Source organism: Pan troglodytes, chromosome 23 (assembly GCF_028858775.2).
Source record: "Pan troglodytes isolate AG18354 chromosome 23, NHGRI_mPanTro3-v2.0_pri, whole genome shotgun sequence".
NCBI lineage: Eukaryota > Metazoa > Chordata > Mammalia > Primates > Hominidae > Pan > Pan troglodytes.
The window spans coordinates 39,837,909-39,862,832 of NC_086016.1; the positions used below are offsets into that span (position 1 = coordinate 39,837,909).

The following is a 24,924-nucleotide window of genomic DNA, read 5'->3' on the forward strand; positions in this document are numbered from 1 at the left end:
GGGCATGCCAGGTAGAGCAACAGCCTGTGCAAGGCAGGGGACATGCAGGGCAGTAAGTGGCTCCTGCAGCTGAGGCAGGGAGAGATTGGGGCAGGGGAGGCCTGGAGGGCAGGAGCTTCATCCTTCAGGCAGATGGTGATGCCACTGAAGGTTTTCAGGAGAGGAGGGGGCCTATCAGATGTGCAGTTCAGAAAGCTCCCAGGGCTGCTGTGTACAAGCTGGAATGGAGGCCTAGACTTGGCAGAGGACTCAGATCAGGTGGGTTCTCCTGGGCCCTTCTTGGAAGTGAGGAGACCGGTAAAGAGTCTGCTCCGTGAGCTCTGTTGAGGAAAGCCAACGAGGCCTGGCCTAGGACTGGGAAGATATTTTTGCTGTGGACTTGGCAGGAAGATGGATGGCCTGCCTGCAGGCTTGGGCTTGGTTCCCGAGGCTCCGAGGTTTGCTTCAGGGGGCTAATGAAACACTTGGAAGAGCAGATGGTCGTAATAATAATAACTCAGGAGAGAATTGTGTGTCCAGTAGAGCCCAAGGCAGGCAAGAGGGTCGGAGTGGAGGCTGAATTGAGTCCTGGCCACTGCTCCCCAGGGCCTGAGAGAACCCTCCTGATCTGAGCCCTCTGTCAAGTGTAGGGCTGAGCCTGAGGCAGCCCTGGGGACCTGGAAAGGCACTTTTCTTAGTTGGAAGGAGGTTTGGATTCTACAACCTTCTTACCTTCCTGTTTGTGCAAACCTCTTAAGAAGAGGCCTGGCCGGATCACGAGGTCAGGAGATCGAGACCATCCTGGCTAACACAGTGAAACACCATATCTACTAAAAATACAAAAAATTAGCTGGGCGTGGTGGCAGGCGCGCCTGTAGTCCCAGCTACTCGGGAGGCTGAGACAGGAAAATGGCGTGAACCCGGGAGACAGAGCTTCCAATGAGCCGAGATCACGCCACTGCACTCCAGCCTGGGGGACAGAGCGAGACTCCGTCTCAAAAAAAAAAAAAAATTACTCTTTAGGGGGCCTGGCGCAGTAGCTCACGCCTGTAATCCTAGCACTTTGGGAGGCTGAGACGGGTGGATACGAGGTCAGGAGTTCAAGATCAGCTTGGCCAAGATGCTGAAACCTCCATCTCTACTAAAAATACAAAAAAAAAGTGGTCGGGCTTGGTGGTACACACCTGTAATCCCAGCTACTCGGGAGGCTGAGGCAGGAGAATCGCTTGAACCCAGGCAGTAGAGGTTGCAGTGAGCCAAGATCACGCCACTGCACTCCAGCCTGGGTGACAGAGCAAGACTCTGTCTCAAAAAAGAAAAAAAAGATTTACTCTTTAGGGAGCTCTTTCTGGCTGCCCCGGCAGGCTTTCCTAGGGAGGAAGTACAGAGTGTGCTGACGGGAGCAGAGAGGTCAGTCAGGAGGCTCGTGTGAAAATCCAGAGAGAAAGACATAGAGGCATTGGAAGTGGTGGGGAGACATGGACAGATGGGTCAGCCACTTAGGAGGTACAATTGCTAGGACTTGGTGACTGTTGGAGGGTAAGGAGGAGAGACGTGTCCCAGATGACACCCCAGACTTCTGGCTTGGGCTATTTGGGGGTGGCAGTGGGGATAACTGAGGGGGACAGTTTTGGTGGTCATGGTGGGGGTGCCCGCAGAATAGCGGTGTACTCTGAGTACGTGCCACGTTTCAGGCCTGTGTCTGGAACTTACGCCTCATCAGCTTTAGAGATTGAAGATGGAGAAACTGAGGCTCGAAGATTAAGTAGCTTGTCCAAGATCACAGAGCTAGCCAGAAACAGAACTGGGGTTTAACTCAGGTTTGTCTGATTTTGGTTCCGTGGTCTTTAATGGAAGCTATGGGAGATGAGGCAGGAAGGAATTGGTTGAGGGGGAGGGAGGAATTTGAAATGTGCAAAGGTGACCTCCTCATCCCCCTCACCCCACCCTAGGCAGCCACAGTGGCAAGGCTGTAACTCAGCCCTGCAGAGAGCAGGCAAGTTAACCTATCTCCTCTGCCTGAGGCTGGCAGGAACAGCATCATCTGTCAACTTCGAGGTGTGCATCTGGGGAAATAAACACCAATTAATGACCCTGAGGTTTCCTATTCATGAACACCAGTTCTTCAGCCCTGACATAGGTTCATTTGTGAGCCACTGGCTGAATACAAGATGGCATGAGGCCAGAGGGAGAGGCTGAGCAGGGGGTAATATTGCTTCTGGCTCAAGAAGATCAGACTCTGATTTATTAAGGCATCTGTTTGGTGTCAAGTTAAGTGGCCCAGGCTCTGTGTAGGAGGCGAGGTTGAAGCAGAAAGGGTGGTGAGGGGTAGGGGTGCCAGGATTAGGCTGGAATATCGGGGGGTGCTCTGGGGCTCCCCAAGCTTCCCTGGCCCTGGCCGACTGTGTTGTAGGGGAGGGCACTGGCCTAGGCATCTGATGAGCCTGCAAGGGCAACTCTGAGAGGCGGTTGATGCAGGGGCTAAGGCAGAGACTCTGGAGCCATGCTGTTGACTTTGAATCCAGACTACTGCGCTTGGCAACCCTGACCTCTCCACGCCTCAGTGATCTGCTCAACTGAGCTCTGTCTGAGCCAGGTTTCATTCCAGGCACCGCGGATCCTTCCAGAGGGAAGCCTCCTCAGTTGCTCACAGTCTGGCACCAGCTTCAATGCAGTGTCTCATGGGCTTTCTCAGGCCCTCACAACCCAGTGGAGGAGGCGCGACTCAACTGCCTCTGTCCCTCTGGGCGCGCTTCACTGCCAAGTGCATCTGTGGATGCGGGCCATCCTCCTGGGCTTCCAAAGCCAGCTGCTGCCCTCTGAGCACAGGGACAAGGAAACACTCTGGGCCTGGAGCCCTGGTCTGGGGCATCAGGCAGGGCTCTTGCACTTCTCTGAGCCCGTTTCCCCATGTGGAAAGTGTGCTGATCTAATCTTCCTGTCGGCACTGAGGGCCCAAATTTGAGAGTCAGCATGGGGGTTTGGCCGTCATTCCCCTTTGGCCCCACAGTTGGAGGGAACCAGGGACTTTGTCGGGATTACCTTAGGTTTCAGTCTAGCTTCCTGCCCCAGCTTGGGCTCAGCATCTGAAGTAGTCTGGGGAGCGGGTGGTCCTGGTGGGGGTAGGGGCTTTTCCCCAGACTGAGGTCACACCCAGAGCCAGAAACCTTCGTGCCTGCTCAGGGCTAAGGATGCAGCTGGCCCCAGGGTGCAGGTAACTGCCCACTTTACCTGGTTTCTGCCTGCCAAGGCCAATCTTCAGAACTTGAGACTTCCTAGCCTGTCCCACCTCCCTCTCTGGCCAGGTTAGAACCCTCCCGGATCCAGTACTTTTTCCAGGCCATCTCCTGGTTGTCCTCCTTCCCTGAGGCCTGGCTCATGCTGCTCCCCCTACCCACTCACCAAGACCCTCAAGGACCACTCCACACCCAGCTCAGCCCCATCCCCCTGTGTAGTCCTTTCTCTTTCCTCGGGTGACTAGGTGCATATCTTGGTGCTCAAGACGTTCCCTGTCCCTGGGAATGCCCTGCTGATCAGAGACCAAGGCATTCACTTGGTAAGGCCCATTGGTTTCTACCAACTGTGTCCTGGGAGCACTGGGGACATTGCACTTTGGAAACCTGGCAGAGAGGATGCTAGACCTCGGCTGGGCTCCACTTACCAGCTGCGTGGTCTCAGGCAAGTTACTTTCTCTCTCTCAGCCTCAATTTCCTGCATCTCTAAGATAGAGGAGAGCAATAAATAACATGGGCTACCTAACACTTTATTCCAAACACTAAATCAAAGGGCTTGAATAAATTCCCTACTAGCACATAGTAGGAGCTCAACAAATGCTGCCCTCTGTTTTAGGAAACTGGTTGGGAGAAAGTTCTAAATTTCGGGAATGGTAGAAACAGCATGAACTTTGGGGGTAGATCCAGGTTTCAGCCCCAGCTGCTTGGCTGGGTGACCCTGTCTGTTTCCCACCTAGAAAAGGCAGCAACAAGGCCACATAGCTTTTTTTTTTTTTTTTTTTGAGATAGAGTCTGGCTGTTGCCCAGGCTGGAGTATAGTGGCCCAATCTCGGCTCACTGCAACCTCCGCCTCCTGGGCTTAAGCGATTCTCCTGCCTCAGCTGCCCAAGTAGCTGGGATTACATGCGCCTGCCGTCACAGCCGGCTAATTTTTGTATTTTTAGTAGAGACGGGGTTTCACCATGTTGGCCAGGCTGGTCTCAAACTCCTGGACTCAAGTGATGCACCTGCCTCGGCCTCCCAAAGCGCTGGGATTACAGGTGTGAGCCACCGCGCCTGGCCAAGGCCACATATTTTACAGGATGGTTGTGAGGATCTGTATTTCTCTCCAAGCGCTTCCCACTGCTTGCAGGTAGGCAAGGGCAGGGAGCTTGTCCTTTCATTCCCTGCTGTCTTCCCACCTAGAACACTGCCTAGCACATAGCAAGCACTAAGTCAATAAGTCAATATTTATTTTTATTTTTTGAGATGGAGTCTCACTCTTTTGCCCGGGCTGGGGTGAAGTGGCTGAATCTTGGCTCACTGCAACCTCCACCTCCTGGGTTCAAGTGATTCTCCGGCCTCAGCCTCCCAAGTAGCTGGGATTACAGGTGGGCGCCACCATGTCTAGCTAATTTTTGTATTTTTGGTAGAGATGGGGTTTCGTCGTGTTGGCCAGGCTGGTCTTGAACTCCTGACCTCAGGTGATCCACCTGCCTTGGCCTCCCAAAGTGTTAGGATTACACGTGTGAGCCACTGCGCCTAGCCCAGTATTTCTAACATGAAAGAAACACGAAGTATAAGGCAAAGGATCTTAACCCGCAAGGTGAAATCAACAAATGTTTCTTCTTCCTGCCATCTTCTAAGCCTTCCTCTGCACCTCCCCGACTCTTCAGTAATTCGCAGAGCAGCCAGCAAGCAGCAAAACTCACCCCTGTGAGTACAACCTCAGCTGAGCTCTCTTTCCTGCCCTGGCCCATGGCCAGCTCAGGGACCACTGAGCTCTCTATCCTGCCCAGTCCAGCCAGCTCAGGGACCACTTGGGTGTTTTGTGACTCACTCCAGTGTCTGAGGCCGACTTCATCTGGCTGGCTCTTCAGACACAATTGGGGTTACAGGAAATATCCTGGCTGGAAATGGGGTGAGGCAGATTGGCTGTCTACATGGCTGTCTGGCAAGTGTTTGATGACTGACCTATAAGCCACCTTCAGTCAAGCCTTTGGTTCACTGTCTACATGGCCAGGGAGGGAGTCAACAATAGACACTCCACCTCCGCAATGGCCAGTTCTCCTGGATCCATGGCTCCAGGAATGGAGGATGCTGCAGGAGACACAGGCCTTGCTTCCCAGCTAAGGACTGTGGGTCATCTCAGGGTGATTTCACAGTCCCAGCATGCCCCAGCTCTCAGCTCTGCAAATACCAAGCAGCCTGCCTAGGGGACAGTGGGCTCAGAAGTGCCCTTGGCAGGCCCTCACCTATCTGCTCCCACAGCTCTGTAGCAAGGGTTCTAACCTTTTTTGAGTGTGGAGCCTGCTGAGAATGAGAATGAGAGCTGTGGACCCGTTTCCCAGAAACGCATGTGTGTACTCTCCACACAAAATCTTGCACTGTTTCGGGGGCTCACACCTCCCTAAGGGCTCGCTAATTGAACCCCTTGGGCCTGAGGTTGAGAAACCTTGCCTCAATTCTTCCCCAGGTGATCAGGCCAGGGTGAGAGAGGACAGACCTGGCAAGCAGGACCCATGAGAAAGCCCCCTTCCTGGACTTTGAGGCCCACTCCCTCCTGCCCCTGCCTCCCCTCTGCCCTGGACTCCTCTCTGCTCTGCCCCATTCCCAGGGCCATGGCCATAGGGGGGCTGTGTTTGGATACAATGGCAACCCTGGGCCCAGAAAGTGGGCAGGCTCACCTGGAGGGGATCAGAGTAACATGGCAGGAAGCGAGTGAAAAGCTACCCCAGAACCGCACCTCTGCTCTCTATGTGACTGGGGTGCCATCCTCCCTTACCTCCCTCAGGCAGTGGCCTGAGTTCCACGGGCGTGCCCCACAGCTCCCTCTGCCGCCTCTCTTCAGGCTTGGGGCCACCGCACTTTCCCTTCCCCAGCCCTGCCAACCTGGTGGGGCACTGGGCTTCCCTCTCACAGGGTCCTGGGGACAGGCCTACCCTACATCTCATACCCACAGACAGACCCTTTTTTCCTCCAAGGCCTGGCCTAGGTTCTATGAGTTCAATGCAGATCTGAGCCATACCAAGCTGGGTTTGGGGAACACACTCTCCTCCTCTGAAAGGTAGACAGGGATTCCAACTTGGTGAAGGGGAGAGTAGGGCAGAGCCAGGCGGGACACGGACTGATCACCTGGAGAAAGTCACCATCAGCAGCCTTGGTGCAGGGGCGGGCCCAGCAGTGCCATCCCCTGGGTTTTCCCTGAGCAGGCCTCCGCTAGGAGCGCACGCTTTCTTCTGCCTGTCCATGGCCCACAGCAAAGGACTGGTGCTCCTGCAGCGGGGAGCGGGGCTGCTGACAGGACTGAATCTCAAGGTGAGTTTTTGGGGCTTCACTACAATACTAGTTTCTGGTTGCTGCTGCAATAAATTACCACACACTTAGTGACTTAAAACAACACAAATTTATTCCCTTAGAGTTCTAAAATCAGCCAGAATTATAAAATTAGCCTCACTGAGCCAGTCCAGGTGGGAGCAGGGCTGGGACCTTCCAGGGCTCTGTGGGAGGATGCATTTCCTGGCTCTGAGGTGGCCTGGACTCTGTGGCTTGAGCTGCCCTCCTCAACTCGTTTCCTACTCCATCGCTACACCTCCAACCTGCTCTCCCGTCACCTGCTCTGCTGTTATACAGACCCGGGTGAGGACATCAGGCCCTCCAGAACAAGCTGGGATAATCTTCCCGGCCAAAGATCCTTAACTTCATTACATCTGCAAAGCCCCTTTGGCCATACAAGGTAATTTTGACAGGTTCCTGGGATTAGGACATGGGCATCTTGGGAGGCCACTACTGGCCTACCACAACTGGGCAGCAAAACTATTACACCCTCCGGTATAATAGTTTTGGTGTTTCAATGACTGGGAGGAAAAGTGTTGGAATTTTTTGCTTTGGGGTCCCTCTTAACCTTGTATTTTTAAGGTCTGGGACTCACCAACCCTCCCCTTCCAACCAGAGAAACTCACTGCAGTATCTCCTTGAAAGTCCGGTGACGTGTCTGTCTAAGTGCTGGTGAGAGGCACAGGACCAACTGAGGGCCTCACGCAGTACCCCTGGCCACAGGGTGCCCGCCTAAGCCCACACCTGCTGACTGCAACAAGCCCGTGGCCAGGACGGAACACAGAGAAGGGTCTGAGGCCTGGGGCGCGCCATGAAGGCCATGGGGCAAGTGAGGTCTGCTGAGATAGCGCGGGTCTGCGGAGCTGAAGTGCAGCTGCAGAGGCTGGTCTGGTGCTGCGAGAACTGGAAGAAGCTGGGAGCTGTGGTCCCTGTCCACAGAGATGCTGGAAACTGTGGCTGGGAGTGGCTCTGAGGCCGTGGAGAGAGAGCATCTCTGCCCCATGGCATCTGCGGGTGAGGGCAAGGTCCTCACCAGACAAGTGCAGCTCCAAGTCCCAGATGTTGGGCTTTTTCTTGGTACTGAGACAGCAGTGGGGCAGGGTGGGGCAGTGGCAGGAAGGCAGGGAGCCTCTCTTGCTACCTCTTCTCCATGCTCTGCATCTGCAGACTGAGGGAGGTGAAGCTGGCCAGGAGGTCAGTCACTTCATCCACCTGCAGGATGGAACAGAGGCTCTGTTATGGGACATGGGGTGTGCCAGGGCTCCTGGGTCTCTTCCACAATCCCACAGGCACGGTCTCTCCTCCCAGGGCGTGTGGTGGCTTCTGACTATGCAGCAGTTGACCAAGGGTCAATCTTTGACACCAGGTGGCCTAGGGCTGTCCTAGAGGGCAGGACCATGAACACACACTAGCCACTGGCAACTTCAAAGGAAGTGAATGGAGGCTTTGAAGCCTGCAACCCCACAATCATAGGCTCTTTCCCCCACTTTTTTTGTTTGAGACAGGGCCTTGCTCTGGTTTTTTTTGTTGTTGTTTTAATAATTTTTGCCTTTTTCCACATGTTCTGAGAGGACCTTGCTTTGTCACTCAGGCTGGAGTTCGGTGGCAATCACAGCTCACTGCAGCCTCGAACTCCTAGCCTCAAGTGATCCTCCCACTTCAGCCTCCCATAGCATTGGGATTACAGGTGTGAGCCCCTGCGGCTGGCCCCAGCCCACAGCCTCTTTCTGATACGAGTGTCTGGTGGCATCGGAGCAGGGTGGACTGGCCCTGAGGCTCTTGCCAGGCCCTGGGTCTGGGCCTGTGGCTGCAGCTCACCTGCTCTTTGGTACTGGTCATCTGCAGGCGGGTGCAGAGGTCATCCAGGCGTTCTCGCTGCTCATGTTGCCCTAGGCGCTCCAGATACTCCCTCAGCATATGGATGATCTGCAACAAGAGGGTGAGCTGAGCTGCCTGGGTTCCTAGGGAGGCAGACAGGCTGATGCTGCTTCCAAAAAGCACAGTGGAGCAGGTGCCAACTGGGGTCAGTGTGAAACGACCCAGGAGCCCTGGGGCCAGAGGCAGGTGTGTCTGTGGTTAGGGCAGCATCTGTCCAGTGCTGCCTTGGTGCCGTGGGCTCCACACAGAAGGGGTACTCACCTGCTTCACCTCCAGACGCACAGCCTCTAGGCACTGGGCATGGCCCTCCTGCAGGATGTTCAGCTTTGACTTGGCCAGGTGCAGGGGTGTGCGACCAGCTCGGTCCAGGGCATCCACACGGGCCCCTGCAGGTACCAGCTGAGGTGAGCATTCTGGGGGTGAGGGGGAGAAAGAGGACAGAGAGGGGAAGAAACCACATACCTCCTCGTAGCAGTGTGGTGATGACAGGAACGTGGTTGGTGCAGGCCGCTGAGGAAGAACAACAGAGACTTAAGAATCCAGGACCACCAGAGCCTGGCTCTGTGTGGCCACTGGAGGGAGCAGGGCTGTGTCTCCCAGACGCCTGTGCCAAGTTATGCCTACTGAGAAGGTATCGCCAAGGCACAGCTAGGTAGGACTCAGAAGTCAAGTTCAACTCCCTCCCTGTACAGCAGAGGAAACTGAGGCCTGGAGATAGGATCTGCCTCAGTGTGAGCCACAGTGCTGAGTGCTGCTGGGCTAGCCTAGGTTGCTAAATTGGCTCTGCCGAGGGCACAGCCAACTGCTAAATGATTGGAAGACCCACGGGACACAGGCTGCTGGGCAGTGCAGGCCTAGGATCTTCCCTGACACTCACAGTTTCTGCCAGGAGCATGCCGGGCCCCACCCTCTTCATCTAAAGAGCCTTTCTTTGCTGCAAATGAGTTGTCTTAGTGACTTCTGACATGCTTACCCAGGTGCAGTGGCGTGTTCCCCAGCCCATCTCGCTGGTTAGGATCAGCACCATGGTCCAGGAGCAGCTGCACTGGAAACAGGCAAACCCAAGAGGAGTTGTCGGAGGCTTCCATTGCCTGCACCCTGAACCCCTAACCTAGCTAGAGAGGCTGGCTCAGAGTAGGGGACACGGAATGCAAGCATGGATGGCTATGTTACTTCATTCATTCATTCACTCACTCACTCACTCACTCACTTACCAGAGTTCATGGGCAAGGCCCTGAGGGCCAGGAACTGAGGATTTGGGGAGGGCCTCTTGGTCTATGCAGGTGTAGGAATGAGATTTGAAGGGTTAAGTAAAGTTCTTCCAATAGCAGCTGCTCCTGGTGAAGGCTGTCCAGGGCATTTTCTGCTTCTCCCACAGCCAAGCACCATGGTAGGAATTAAGTCAATAAATGATGCTGAGCTCCATGGATAACCTCTCCCTCCTGGCAGTCTTGGGGTCACCTCAGGGGTGTGCTGTATTATCACCAGGGTCTGCCAATACCCAGAAGGATGCATAGGCAGGTAGCTTGGATCCCAGACATCATACAGGGAGGTCAGGCTGAGCCTCACACCATGTACATAAACTAATTCAAGAGGGACCATAGACATAAGTGTGAAAGCTAAAACAGTCAGGCTTCCAGAAGAACATGAACATCTTGGGCAGGCAAAGATTTCTTAAATAGGTCACAAAAATACTAACCATAAGAAAGAAAAAGCCAGGCATGGGAGCTCAGGCCTGTAATCCCAGCACTTTGGGATGCCGAGGCAGGTGGATCATTTGAGCTCAGGAGTTCAAGACCAGCCTGGGCAACATGGAGAAACCCTTTCTCTATACTAAAAACACAAAAATTAGCTGGGCATAGTGATGACAGACTTGTAGTCCCAGCTACTTGAGAGGCTGAGGTGGTAGGGCGGCTTGAGCCCAGAAGGCGGAGGTTGCAGTCAGCCGAGATGGTGCCAGTGCACTCCAGCCTAGGCAACAGAGACAGACCCTGTCTCAAAAAAAAAAAAAAAAAAAAAAAAGAGAGAAAGGAAAGAAATATTGATAAATTGGATTCATTAAAATTAAGAACGTGGCTGGGCACGGTGGCTCATGCCTGTAATCCCAGCACTTCGGGAGGCCAAGGCAGCCAGATCATCTGAGGTCAGGAGTTTCAAGACCAGGCTGTCCAACATGTTGAAACTGTCTGTACTAAAAACACAAAAATTAGCTGGGTGTGGTGGCATACCCCTGTAGTCTCAGCTACTTGGGAGGCTGAGGCAGGAGAATTGCTGGAACCTGGGAGGTGGAGGTTCCAGGGAGCCGAGATCACGCCACTGAACTCCAGCCTGGGTGACAGAGCGAGACTCCGTCTCCAAAAAATAAAAAAATAAAATAGGCCAGGGCACAGGAGCTCACGCCTGTAATCCCAGCACTTTGGGAGGCCAAGGCGGGTGGATCATCGGAGGTCAGGAGTTCGAGACCAGCCTGACCAACATGGTGAAATCCCATCTCTACTAAAAATAAAAAATTAGCTGGGTGTGGTGACACGCATCTGTAATCCCAGCTACTCAGGAGGCTGAGGTGGGAGAATAGCTTGAACCTGGGGAGCAGAGCTTGCAGCGAGCCAAGATCGCACCACTGCACTCCAGCCTGGGCAACAGAGTGAGACTCCGTCTCAAATAAATAAATAAATAAATAAAAATAAAATTAGGAACTTGTGTTCATCAAAGTATACCACTCAGAAAATGAAACAGCAAGCTCAGAAAATCAAGTCATTTATATTTGATAAATGATTTCTAACCAGAATATACAAAGAATTCTTACAAATCAATAAGAAAAAGGCCAGGCGCAGTGGCTCATGCTTGTAATCCCAATACTTTGGGAGGCCAAGGTGACAAGATCGCCTGAGCCCACGAGTTAGAGAACAGCTGGGTAACATAGCAGGACCACGTCTCTACAAGATGTTTTAAAATTAGCTGGGCTTGGTGGTGTGCACCTGTCATCCCAGCTACTTGGGAGGCTGAGGCAGGAGGATTGCTTGAGCCTAGGAGATTGAGGCTGCAGTGGGCAGTGATCAGGCCACTGCACTTAAGCCTGGATGACAGAGTGAGACTTTGTCTCAAAAAAAGAAAAAGACAGAAAACTAGTTTTTTTGTTTGTTTGTTTTTGAGACAGAGTCTTGCTTTCTCTCCCAATCTGGAGTGCAGTCACGCGATCTCGGCTCACTGTAAGCTCCGCCTCCCGGCTTCACGGCATTCTCCTGCCTCAGCGAGTAGCTGGAACTACAGGCACCCGCCACCACACCCGGCTAAGTTTTTGTATATTTAGTAGAGATGGGGTTTCACCGTGTTAGCCAGGATGGTCTCGATCTCCTGACCTCATGATCCACCCGCCTCGGCCTCCCAAAGTGCTGGGATTACAGGCGTGAGATACCGCGCCCAGCCAAAACTTGTTTTTAAAAAAATGGACAAAAGAGGCCAGGTGCGGTGGCTCACGCCTGTAATCCTAGCGCTATGGGAGGCCAAGGCGGGCGGATCACCTGAGGTCAGGAGTTCGAGACCAGCCTGACCAACATGGAGAAACCCGGTCTCCACTAAAAATACAAAATTAGCCGGGCGTAGTGGCGCATGCCTGTAATCCCAGCTACTTGGGAGGGTGAGGCAGGAGAATCACTTTAACCCGGGAGGCAGAGGTTGTGGTTAGCCGAGATCACGCCATTGCACTCCAGCCTGGGCAACAAAGAGTGAAACTCTGTCTCAAAAAAAAAAAAAGGACAAAAGATTTGAACATATAGTTCATAAAAGAGGATGTAAAAATGGTCAATAATTGGAGACAGGGAGGGGAACATCACATACCAGGGCCTGTCGGGGGGTGGGGGCCAAGGGGAGGGAGAGCATTAGGACAAATACCTAATGCATGAGGGGCTTAAAACCTAGATGACGGGTTGATGGGTACAGAAAACCACCACGGCACAGGTGTACCTATGTAACGAACCTGCACGTTCTGCACATGCATCCCACAACTTAAAGTTTAAAAAAAAAAAATGGCCCGGGCATGGTGGCTCACACCTGTAATCCCAGCAGTTTGGGAGGCCGAGACAGGTGAATCTCCTGAGGTCAGGAGTTTGTGACCAGCCTGGCCAACATGGTGAAACCCTGTCTCTACTAAAAATACAAAAATTAACTGGGTGTGATGATGCGTGCCTGTAGTCCCAGCTACCCGGGAGGCTGAAGCAGGAGAATTACTCAAACCCAGGAGGAGGAGGTTGCAATGAGCTGAGATCACGCCATTGCACTCCAGCCTGGGCAACAGGCAAGACTCCGTCTCAAAAAAAAAAAAAAAGGCCAATAAACACATGAAGAGGTGCTCAACGTTACTGGCCATCAGAGAAATGCAAATTAAACCACTATGAGACACCAAAAGGGCTAAGATTAAAGAGAGACAACAGCAAGCACTGGCAGGGACGTAGGGAAAGGTGGAACTCTTACACTGCTGGTGGGGAGTGGGAGTGTGTGTCAGTACATCCCTTTTGGGAAAAGGTTTAGTAGTACCTACTAAAGCTAAATACATGTGTACCCTAGTGACCCAACAATGCCATTCCTAGGTTTATAGAGGATAGATGAGTGTTTACAGCCACAAATCACATATACAAGAATGTTCACAACACTTCATTCATAAAGCTAAAACCTGGAAACACCACAAATGTCCATCAATAGTAGAATGGATAAATGGGGTATATCACAATGAAATACAAACCAGCATAAGAAAGTACTAACTACAGTCCACCCTCCCTAACTGTGAGTACTGTGTCCACAGATTCAATGAACCCTGGACTCAGAACCCGAGGATATGGAGGGCCAACTTCAAAGGACTTGAGCATCCATGGAGTTTGGTATCTGAGTGGGGTCCTGGAACCAATCCCGAGAACACTGAGGGAAGACTGTACTGATATAGGCAGTATTCATGGGTGAATCTCATGGAGATAACTTTGAGTAAAAGTATGCAAGGCTGGCGCAGTGGCTCACGCCTGTAATCCCAGCACTTTGGGAGGCCAAGGCAGGTGGATCACGAGGTCAGGAGTTCAAGACCAGCCTGGCCAACATGGTGAAACCCCATCTCTACTAAAAAATACAAAAAAATTAACCGGTGTGGCCGGGTGCAGTCTCTCATGCCTGTAATCCCAGCACTTTGGGAGGCCGAGGCGGGTGGATCACGAGGTCAGGAGATCGAGACCATACTGGCTAATACAGAGAAACCCCGTCTCTACTAAAAACATATAAAAAATTAGCCAGGCTTGGTGGTGGGTGCCTGTAGTCGCAGCTACTTGGGAGGCTGAGGCAGGATAATGGCGTGAACCCAGGAGGCAGAGCTTACAGTGAACCGAGATGGCACCACTGCACTCCAGCCTGGGCGACAGAGCGAGACTCCATCTCAAAAAAAAAAGACTCCTATAAAAAGAGAAAAGCTGTCCTGCTGCTGTGGTTGGCACTGAGTAAATGTTACCTGAAAGTCTTGGAGGGCTGGGTCCTGCACTCTCCAGTGGTCTCTTAGTTGGAGACATCCCTTCATCCTCAGTCAATCATATTATCTCCCCCAGGTTTACCCTGCCCCAGTCTAACATTGCCAGTTCCACAGGCTAACGGAGGGAGAAGGGCAGGGCACTGCAGCGCCAAGTCTTCCTTATATCCAGAACAACTGGGCATCCCAAGGCTGTGCAGACAGCAGCGCCTCCCCCAAGGCCTGTGCAGAGACACTACTTGCCTAGCCCTACTCCCTCCTCCCTCCCCAGGACTCACCAATCTGGTCATTGCCATTGCACGAGGCAAAGTGTAGAGCTGTGCGGCCCTTGTCATCAGCTGCACAGGGATCCGCGCCATCTTCCAGCAGCTGCTGCACTGACACCACCAAGACAGAGGGAGGAAGGGGGAGAAAGCGGCGATGTTAGCTAAGCTGCAGACCCGAGCGATGGAGAGGGAGGCTCAGGGGTGCCTCTAGACAAGACATCGACAATGCATAGGAAAGCAGCCCTTCCTAGATGCTGGTCCCATGGGAACAAGCAACTTGTTCTTCTGAGGGCACAACTGAAGGCCATGGATTCTGAGTGCTCAAACTACACGCCTAGTGATAGAACATCGTAGGAGGTTCAAGGCCCTCAGGGTCAGAAATTTTAGGGTCACAGGAATCCCTAGCATAGACAGTGGTCCCCCTCCCGTGACCTCGGCTTGGATACACATCCATTCTGGCTGGAAACAGCTGCCCAAGCTATTGGCCTATGCTTTGCTCCCAGCAGGCAGCAATCCCCCAGCTACTTGGGGCCTCCTAAGTAGCCCCCAGCTAATTTTTGTATTTTTAGTAGAGACGGGGTTTCACCATATTGGTCAGGCTGGTCTCGAACTCCTGACCTTAGGTGATCCGCCCACTTCAGCCTCCCAAAGTGCTGGGATTACAGGCGTGAGCCACCACACCCGGCCTGAAAAAATGTTTATGATACACAAAAAATTATGCAGGCTACAGCATGTGTATATAGCAGTTTGCAAGCCAGCCCATAAAGAAAATTCCAGTGTATAGGAAAGAAGCCTTGAAGGATATTCATCAAAATATTAACAGATTAGTTCCTTTGCGGACATGGATGTTTTTCTTATATATTTCTCTAATTTCCACAACATTTTTTAAAAAGTTTTTTCTTATGTTATTTATTTATTTGAGACAGAATTTCGCTCTGTCACGCAGGCTAGAGTGCAGTGGCGTGATCTCCGCTCACTGCAAGCTCTGTCTCCCAGGTTCACACCATTCTCCTGCCTCAGCCTCCCAAGTAGCTGGCACTACAGGCGCCCACCACCACGCCCGGCTAATTTTTTGTATTTTTAGTAGAGATGGGGTTTCACAGTGTTAGCCAGGATGGTCTCGATCTCCTAACCTCGTGATCTGCCCGGCTCGGCCTCCCAAAGTGCTGGGATTACAGGCGTGAGCCACCGTGCTCAGCCAACATTTACTTTTTGTAGAGACGAGGTCTCCCTATGTTGTCCAGGCTGGTCTCAAACTCCTGAGCCCAAGTGATCCTCTTGCCTTAGCCTCCCAAAGTGCTGGGATTACAGGCATCAGCCACCTCACCTGGCCGTGGCAGCTAAGTTGAGTATTCACTCCCATTAACCACAAGTTCCAAAGTTAGTGCCTACTCTTTGCAGAAGACTGTGATGGCTGCCAGGGATACAAAAGTATACATGGTCTCCACCATCAAGGAGTCCACAGGGTGGTAAATGCTATGACATCAGGAAGTTCAAAGTGACAGGGAAGCATGGGGAGAGTGAGTGTCTAAGCCAGACTTACCTTCAGCAAGATGACTGCACAGTCAGACAATAAATACAGTGAGCCTGCTCCAAGGGCGTGAGCTTGCAGACTGCCTTCCCACATATTGATTACCTGGCCTTTTCCTTCCCCAACCAGCCCATGGGACCCTGTAGCTGGACCTACTGTGCACACTCACCTGTTTCCACATCATTGGCATTGGCCGAGTCCCTCAGTCTCTTCAGAGCTGTAAAGAGAGTAACGGATGCCAGTTTAAAAAAACAGCCATGGCTGGGTGCGGTGGCTCATGCCTATAATCCCAGCACTCTGGGAGGCCAAGGCAGGCAGATCACGAGGTCAGGAGATCGAGACCATCCTGGCTAACATGGTGAAACCCCATCTCTACTAAAAATACAAAAAAATTAGCCGGGCGTGGTGGCAGGCGCCTGTAGTCCCAGCTACTCGGGAGGCTGAGGCGGGAGAATGGCGTTAACCTGGGAGGCAGAGCTTGCAGTGAGCAGAGATCGCGCCACTGCACTCCAGCCTGGGTGACAGAGTGAGACGCTGTCTCAGAAAAAAACAAAAACAAAAACCAACAAAAAAAACCCAGCCATCTAGCTGGGTGTGGTGGCGTGCACGTGTAATACCAGCTACTTAGGAGGCCGAGGTAGGAGAATGGGTTGAAGCCGGAAGGCGGAGGCTACAGTGAGATGAGATCACGCCACTGCATTGCAGCCTGGGCAACAAAGTGAGACTGTCTCAGGAAAAAAAAAAAAAAAAAGCCACAATGGCTGGGCGCAGTGGCTCATGCCTATAATCCCGGTACTTTGGGAGGCCAAGGCAGGTGGATCACTTGAGGCCAGGAGTTCAAGACCAGCCTGGCCAACATGCTGAAACCCCATCTCTACTAAAAATACAAAACTAGCCATACGTGGTGACTCACGCCTGTAATCCCAGAACGTTGGAAAGCTGAGGTGGGCAGATTGCCTGTGCTCTGGAGTTTGAAACCACCCTGGGCAACATGGTGAAACCTTGTCTATACTAAAATACAAAAAATTAGTTGGGCATGGGGGTGCACGCCTACAATCCCAGCTACTTGGGAGGCTCAGGCAGGAGAATCGCTTAAGCCCAGGAGGCAGAGGTTGCAGTGAGCCAAGACTGTGCCACTGTACTCCAGCTCGGGCAACAGAGTGAGACTCTGTCACACACACACAAAAAAAACATAGGCCGGGCACAGTGGCTCACGCCTGTAATCCCAACACTTTGAGAGGCCAAGGCGGGTGGATCACGAGGTCAGGAGTTTGAGACCAGCCTGGCCAATAAGGTGAAATCCCTTCTCTACTAAAAATACAAAAATTAGCCAGGCATGGTGGTGCATGCCTGTTATCCCAACTACTCAGGAGGCTAAGGCAGGAGAATCACTTGAACTTGAGAGCCGGAGGTTGCAGTGAGCCAAGATCGCGCCACTGCACTCCAGCCTGGGCAATAGAGCAAGACTCTGTCTCAAAATAAATAAATAAATAAATAAATAAAATAAAAACACAAAAATTAGCCGGGTGTGGTGGTGCATGCCTGTAATCCCAGCTACTTGGGAGGCTGAGACACGAGAATCACTTGAGCCCAAAATCACACCATGGCACTCCAGCCTGGGTGGCAGAGCAACACTCCATCTCAAAAAAAAAAAGAAAGAAAGAAAGAAAAAATATTTCTCAATCTTAGGTTAAGTTTTTTTTTTTTTTTTTTTTTTTTTGAGATGGAGTCTCCCTCTGTCGCCCAGGCTGGAGTGCAGTGGCGCGATCTCGGCTCACTGCAAGCTCCGCCTCCCGGGTTCACGCCATTCTCCTGCCTCAGCCTCCCGAGTAGCTGGGACTACAGGCGCCCGCTACCACGCCCGGCTAATTTTTTGTATTTTTAGTAGAGACGGGGTTTCACCATGTTAGCCAAGATGGTCTCGATCTCCTGACCTCGTGATCCGCCCTCCTCGGCCTCCCAAAGTGCTGGGATTACAGGCGTGAGCCACCGCGCCCAGCCAATCTTAGGTTAAGTTCTAACTTAAATCAATCTAACATGGTAAAACCCCATCTCTACTAAAAATACAAAAACTAGCTGGGTGTGGTGGTGCGGGCCTGTAGTCCCAGCTACTTGGGAGGCTGAGGCAGTGAGCCGAGATTGCACCATTTGCACTGCAGCCTGGGTGGTAAAGCGAGACTCTTGTCTCAAAAAAAGAAAAGAAAGGCAGTGCCCTGGGAACAAGGAGAAACTTGAAATGAGGCGGAGCTAGTACAAAGGCCACATCCTCCTGCAAATCCTCCAAGACTTTTGGAGCCAGATTTCCTCTCTATCACTTGTAGTCACAGGGTGACCTTGAGCAAGCTAGTTAACCCAGCTGGGCCTCAGGTCTATCATCTGCAAAACAAGGCTGAGTTGTTCTGCCAGCCCTGAGTTATTGCAAATGATTTACATAGAAGCTCTTTGTGAGCTGATTACACAGATAATCTTACATTCTCCTTCAAAGCAGGTCGTTCCCAAATGATTTGCCTAAATTTGGTATTTCCTAAGCAGATTTTCCCCCTCCAATGGCTAATGGAAAGCAATGTCTTTGTCATCGGAGATATGGTCAAAAATTGCAATTCAGATACATGACAATTCCTTGCTTTCATACAGCACTTTATGGTCAATACAACGCTTCCAAATTCTTATTTCATCTTCGTGACATCACTAAAATATGGCTAGAGTCATAGCCAGTCCTGGAAGAAATCCCCAAAGTCCCCATTCTTAATCTCTCAGTACCTGGGTTTCCATGTCACCCATGCATTGTAGAAGACAATATGGTAGATATACCAGAGGAGAAGTTTGAGTCGGGCTGACCCGGATTCTAATACCAGCAACAGCCACTTGCTATGTGACCTGGAATAAGACAATTTCTCTGAGCCTCAGTTTCCTCTTCAGTAAAGTGGGAACAATTTCTATGTCTCAAAGAGTTCTTGTGAGGACAAATGATCATGTATCAGCAGTGTTTGCGGCACAGCAAAGGCAGCGTAACAGCCAAACATCCATTACCTTACTTAACTCATCCCATTTTACAGATGAGAAAACTAAGGCTGAGGCCGGGCCAGTGGCTCATGCCTGTTATGCCAGTACTTTGGGAGGCCGAGGTGGGTGGATCACCTGAGATCAGAAGTTCGAGACCAGCCTGGCCAACATGGCGAAACCCCATCTTTACTAAAATTACAATAATTAGCCGGGCTTGGTAGTGGGCGCCTGTAACCCCAGCTACTCGGGAGGCTGAGGCAGGAGAATCGCTTGAACCCGGGGGGCGGAGGTTGCAGTGAACCAAGATGGCGCCACTGCACTCCAGCCTGGGCAACAGAGCGAGACTCCGTCTCCAAAAAGATAATAATAATAAATAAATAAAAATAAAAAAATTTAAAAAGAAAACTAAGGTTGAAAGGGTCTATCGTTTGCCCTAAGGTCTAACTGTGGTAAAGGAGTCCAAGTCCGTGCATTTAAACAAGCTGGTACGACTTGGCTGCAGGCTCTGGCCTCCCCTCTCCATGATAATAAAAGTGTTCCCCAGTACCTCATTTTATTATTCACCAATAAGCGTTCCGAGTCATGGGAAGTTTCCATTCAGAAATTACCCAGTGAGAGAAGACTAGGGTGACTGGCTCAGAGCAGGAAGACTTTCTTAAAAAACCATCATCACCATCGTTACTGAAAGGAGACTCAAGGGTCAGTGTGGCCCTCACCGCAGACGTCGGGGGACCCCGGCTGAGGGTCGGGGGCGACCAAAGCGCGGCCATTGGTTCTCTGAGGCCCCGCCCCTCGCCCGGGCTGCCCCGCCCCGGGCCCCCGCGCCGCTCGCGCCGCTCACCGTGCACCTCCTTGCCCGTGGGCCCGAGCCGCCGGTGGGGCCTGGCAGCGCGCCTCAGCCGGCCGGCGGGTATCTTGCAGCGCAGCTCGTCGCGCGGCTCCGCATCCTGCTGCCACAGGACGTGCAAGTAGCGCAGCGGCGACTGGGCCCCGCCGGACGCCCGGCCCGAGAGGCCCGCGCCGCCGCCCAGCGCAGACCCGAAGTCAGCGAAGGAGAAGAGGCCCTCAGCGTCAGTCAGTGGCTCCGGCGCCACCGCGCACTCGCCCTCCGAGCTCGAGTGGCCTGAGCGCGGCTCGTCGTCCGCGTCCCCGGCGGCGGCTGCCATGGCAACGGCTCCGCGCGGGCCTGGCCGCCTGAGCCTCGTTCCCAACCGGCCAACGGACCTACTTCCCTCCGCCCTGAGTCGTGCTGTCAGCGAGCTGGCGGGCGGGCCGGGCCCGCAACCACGGCAACCGAGCGGGGGCGGGCTCAGGCCGAGACGGAGCGGCGAACCAATGACTACCCTTCCAGCTTAAACCGGTCCCAAAACCAATCGGAAAGGGAGGGCACAGTACAAGCAGGATAATTGGACAGGGTTTCCGGCAACGTGACTGACAGACATTGTAACCAATTACAAACTTGAAGTAACCTTGGCTTTCGCTGTATGTCGCTACCGGAGCCAGTAAAACAGCATTTCAGACGTTTTTTTTTTTTTGCGACGGAGTCTCGCTCTGCCGCCAGGCTCGCGATCTCGGCTCACTGCAACCTCCGCCTCCTTGAAGCAATTCTCCTGCCTCAGCCTCCCGAGTAGCTGGGACTACAGGCGCGCGCCACCACGCCCAGCTAATTTTTGTATTTTTAGTAGAGACGGGGTTTCACCATGTTGGCCAGGATGGTCTCGATCTCTTGATCTCGAGATGTGCCGGCCTCGGCCTCCCAAAGTGCTGGGATTACAGGCGTGAGCCACCGCGCCCGGCCTTTTTTTTTTGTTTTTCCTCTCCATTTCCCGGTCTAATGAGAAAACAAGCAGATACCTTAGCAAATCAGATTAAGATGATTTGCAGGCACTCACAAAGGAAAATGAAGAAGCCACGCTATCCATGTAGATAGATATAGATGTTGTAAATCAATGAACGCAAAAAAAAAAAAAAAAAAGAACTTCCCACAAATGCATAATGTACGTGGGAAAGGGAAAATGTGTTGAAATTTGGAGATACCACTACAAACTGTGAGTAATAGTGTCTAAATGCAATGGATTTCCTTTAGTCAGAGTTCTCTAGGTAACCCCGACGTAGATCACTGATCTACAAAGATTTGTAATACAAAGTGATTACATTAGAGCAATAGTTTAGTTCGACAGCCAGTCACTGAGCCAGGTAACTGCTAGGTCCTGGACACAGGATCAGACTTGGTGCCCCTGAGATGCTCACAATCCAATGGGAGAAGACCAGCAAACAAATAAGTGTTCCTCAAGCAACATTTCATGGGTGCACGTTTTCATAAAACTTCTCACAATCCCGTACCCCACAAGCACTTCTATAGACAAGAAGGACCATCCCTATTTTATAGATGAAGAGTTGAAAAGCAGAGGGAAGAGACTCATTCACAGTTGCCCAGCTCTCACCGGACCAGGTCTTGTGTCCTGGCAAAAGTTCTTTCCATATATAAACCCTCCCACTCAACCCAGTTAAAATGTAATCTTTCCGCACGGTGGGTCACGCCTGTAATCCCAGCACTTTGGGGGGCCAAAAGGGGCAGATGACAAGGTCGGGAGTTCAAGACAAGCCTGGCCAACATGATGAAACCTCGTTTCTACTAAAAATACAAAAATTAGCTGGGTGTGGTGGCGCACGCCTGTAATCCCAGCTATTCAGGACACTGAGGCAGGAGAGTCGCTTTAACCTGGGAGGCAGAGGTTGCGGTGAGCTGAGATCGCACCATGGCACTCCAGCCTGGGTGACAGAGCGAGACTCCATCTCAAAAAGAAACAAAAACAAAAAAAAGGCCAGGCGCTGTGGCTCACGCCTGTAATCCCAGCATTTTGGGAGGCCGAGGCAGGCGGATCACGAGGTCAGGAGATTGAGACCATTCTGGCTAACATGGTGAAACCCCGTCTCTACTAAAAATACAAAAAAATTAGCCTGGTGTGGTGGTGGGCACCTTTAGTCCCAGCTACTCAGGAGGCTGAGGCAGGAAAATGGCGTGAACCCAGGAGGCAGAGCTGGCAGTGAGCCGAGATCGCACCACTGCACTCCAGTCTGGGCGACAGAGAAAGACTCCATCTCAAAAAGAAAAAAAAGTAATCTTTCTCTTACAATTGGAAAAGCACTTCCAGAATTTTCAGTGTTTGCAGGTCGCCATCGTGAGGTTTATCATTGTACTATATGGAAAAAAATGCTATGTTTATTTGTACTCTCCTCGTCTGCCCCATAATGGATACAGTGCTGAGACAGGATCTCTCACTGTCACTCAGGCTGGAGTGCAGTGGTGTGATCACAGCTCACTGCACTCAAGCTTTCCTCCCACCTCAGCCTCCTGAGTAGCTGGGGCCACAGATGTGTACCACCGTGCCTGGCTAATTATTTTCTTGATTTTTTGTAGACATGGTCTCACTTTTTTGTTCAGACTGGTCTTGAACTCCTCGCCTCAAGGGATCCTCCTGCCTCCACATCCCAAAATGCTGAGATTACAGGAGTGAGCCACAGTGCCTGGGCCCCAATTTTTTTTTAAGATGGGGTCTCACTATATTGCCCAGGCTGATCTTGAGCTCCTGAGCTCAAGTGATCCTCCCACCTTGGCCTCCCAAAGTGCTGGCATGAGCCACCACATCCAGCCCCATGAAAATCTTCTGACTTCACAACTCCTTCTCAAATGTCATGAACATTTTGAGAATTGTTGTCAAATTGGAGCAACCTGTATCAAATTCCTGTCATATATGGACTATAGGATTTCAGGTAATTTCTTTTTTCTTTTCTTTTTTCTTTTTTGTGAGGCAGTTTTGCTCTTGCTGCCCAGGCTGGAGTGCAGTGGTGCGATCTTGGCTCACCACAACCTCCACCTCCTAGGTTCAAGTGATTCTCCTGCCTCAGCCTCCTGAGTAGCTGGGACTACAGGCATATGCCACCATGCCCGGCTAATTTTATATTTTTAGTAGAGACGGGGTTTCACTATGTTGGCCAGGCTGGTCTCGAACTCCTGACCTCAGGTGATCCATCTGCCTTGGCCTCCCAAAGTGCTGGGATTACAGGTGTGAACCACTGTGCCAGGCCTCGGAGAAGAGTTATTATTTAAACTAGAAACTAAATGTCTCCCAAAGTTAGCTTGGTTCGAGCCAGGAATGATTAAGGGCAGTCTGAAGATTAAATGGAAGATGAGGGTTGGTTAGATCAGATCTCTTTCACTGTCATTATTTTCTCACTGTTACAATTTTTGCAAAGGTGGTTTCAGCAATAAAAATATTTCACAAATTTTACAAAAGCAAAGGACCATGAGGACATTGTTGGGGACCCTCCCTGAACCAAATCGAAGGTCGGTAAAGCTTAAGCTCCATTATTTCCAAATTTGTGTCACCTCTGGTGACAGCACAAGGAAGAAACACAAAACAAGAACGCAGCATAGGGAGTTGGGGCTGGGCATTGCAATTCTCAATAGGATGTCGAGTGGATGGCATCAGAGCAGACACCTGAAGGTGCCATGCAGATACCGATGGGGAAGGGAATGGGAGTGGGTGTGCCACTGCATTCGATTCTAGACTTGGATAACAGTGAGTGCAAAATCCCAGAGGTGGAGCGTGTGCCTCAGTGGGAAAAGCAAGGAGGGCGGCGTGACAAAGGGACCCAGAGAGTCCTGGTCACACAGCAAATCAGTGGCGGAGTAGGGACTGGAACTCGGATTTCCACTAGGTGTTGTGTATGGGCAGATGGCTAAACTAAGGCCTCTCCTTGACTCATACACCGGTTTTTATTGGTTTGTTTTATAACCCCATCTCTACCTTGAGGGTTTCCCCTGGCCTCGAACCCGGTGTACTCAAGAGCTGCCCATGTCCCAGGCTTCGCGACACAGTTGGCCTCATCTTTGCCTGCTCCAACTTTAATGTCCAAAGTTGGGTGGCTCCTGTTCTCCATGCCCTCTTACTGCATGGGACCAAATCTCAATTTTTTTTTCTTTTTTTTTTTAGACGGAGTCTTGCTCTGTCGCCCAGGCTGGAGTGCAGTGGCGCGATCTCGGCTCACTACAGCCTCTGCCTCTCAGGTTCCACCGATTCTCCTGCTTCAGCCTCCTGGGTAGCTGGGATTACAGGCGGACGCTACCACTCCGGCTAATTTTTGTATTTTTAATAGAGACGGGGTTTCGCCATTTCGGCCAGGCTGGTCTCGAACTCCTGACCTAAGATGATCCACCCGCCTCGGCCTCCCAAAGTGTAGGGATTACAGGCGTGAGCCATCGCGCCCGGCCAAATCTCAACTTTTATCCCCAGTAAGTTTAGTCTTGTGAAGTCCGAACGTTTGAATAATTTACTCGCTGCAGGCAAACCGCCTACAACTAAATCCATCAGGCCCCCGTACCCGAATCTCCCTTCACGCGAGAAGCCGGCCATCTTTTGTGTAGCATTCTTTCTGGTTCCTCTAACTTTGCCTCTCCTTTACGCCAAATACGTGTCCTTGTATCTGAATCTACACCACTATTATAGATTCACCTTCTTTGAGAAGTCCCTATTTGAAGAGAGGAAAATTCAGGCTACTTGTAACCCTCTTATTTTTTTTAGACGGAGTTTTCCCTCTTGTTGCCCAGGCTAGAGTGCAATGGCGCGATCTCGGCTCACCGCAACCTCCGCCTCCCGGGTTCAAGCGACTCTCCTGCCTCAGCCTCCCGAGTAGCTGGAATTACAGGCATGCGCCACCACTCCCGGCTAATTTTGTATTTTTAGTAGAGACGGGGTTTCTCCATATTGGTCAGGCTGGTCTCAAACCCCCGGCCTCAGCCTCAGGTGATCCGCCCGCCTCGGCCTCCCAAAGTGGTGGGGTTACAGGCGTGAGCCACGGAACGCGGCTCCTCTTCCTTCTGGATATGGCTGTCTCAAATGGCCAGAGGCCTCGGAAAGGCTTCCGGTTTCCCGGCAGGCCCGAGTGGGGCTGAACTTCCGGCCTCAGGACGCAGGCGCGGGCCGCTCATTTCGCTCTTTCCGGCGGTGCTCGCAAGCGAGGCAGTCATGTCTTATCCCGCTGATGATTATGAGTCTGAGGTAAGGTGGCCGTAAGGGCGCGGTGGGCTCCACGACGGGGTGATCTCTGGGACCACTGGATGTGGGTCCCGGCGCGAGGCAGCTTCCGGGTCGCGGCCAGCTCCGGCCGACCTCCCGCCCGGCCCTCAGGCTGCTCCCACAGTTCCCGGTCCCTAGA

General features: G+C 52.0%; 2 protein-coding genes and 1 non-coding gene across 8 annotated transcripts in view; 1 reads left to right on the forward strand and 2 right to left on the reverse strand.

Moving 5' to 3' along the window:
• Positions 1-6,578: 6,578 nt before the first annotated feature.
• On the reverse strand, positions 6,579-24,110 carry ANKRD54 (ankyrin repeat domain 54). Of its 6 annotated transcripts, XM_063807820.1 has the most exons (9): positions 19,253-19,513; positions 18,463-18,579; positions 15,872-15,919; positions 14,184-14,277; positions 9,379-9,450; positions 8,868-8,915; positions 8,667-8,791; positions 8,346-8,453; positions 6,579-7,739 (listed from the first exon to the last, which is right to left on the reverse strand). In XM_063807820.1, exons 3-9 carry the CDS (start codon positions 15,890-15,892, stop codon positions 7,665-7,667), a joined length of 543 nt encoding a protein of 180 aa, XP_063663890.1. In that variant the 5' UTR covers positions 15,893-15,919; positions 18,463-18,579; positions 19,253-19,513; the 3' UTR covers positions 6,579-7,664. The 6 variants fall into 6 exon arrangements, with proteins under 6 accessions (XP_063663890.1, XP_063663889.1, XP_024208689.1 ...); XM_063807819.1 differs by lacking the exons at positions 18,463-18,579; positions 19,253-19,513 and adding an exon at positions 23,517-24,110; XM_024352921.3 differs by lacking the exons at positions 18,463-18,579; positions 19,253-19,513 and adding an exon at positions 23,517-24,110 and having other exon boundaries at positions 14,184-14,282.
• Positions 19,906-20,004, reverse strand: MIR658 (microRNA mir-658). The gene has a single exon (NR_035974.1). It is a non-coding gene; the product is annotated as a microRNA mir-658 (primary transcript).
• Positions 24,111-24,704: 594 nt separating the features above from the next.
• The window catches only part of EIF3L (eukaryotic translation initiation factor 3 subunit L), a 37,711-nt gene continuing 37,491 nt past the window's right edge, over positions 24,705-24,924 (forward strand). Inside the window, 1 exon segment of the mRNA NM_001135207.2 lies at positions 24,705-24,767. Coding sequence (NP_001128679.1) covers positions 24,735-24,767 — 33 coding nt within the window. The 5' untranslated portion in view covers positions 24,705-24,734.

Bases quoted from the DNA above. Each gene is read 5' to 3' on its own strand.
- ANKRD54 (XM_054675595.2), bottom strand. From the start codon at position 19,871: ATGGCAGCCGCCGCCGGGGACGCGGACGACGAGCCGCGCTCAGGCCAC. The intron at 14,283-15,871 runs GTGAGTGTGCAC...TGGTGGTGTCAG, and splicing joins TGCCAATGATGTGGAAACAG to TGCAGCAGCTGCTGGAAGAT. The intron at 8,792-8,867 runs GTATGTGGTTTC...TGGTACCTGCAG, and splicing joins CACCACACTGCTACGAGGAG to GGGCCCGTGTGGATGCCCTG.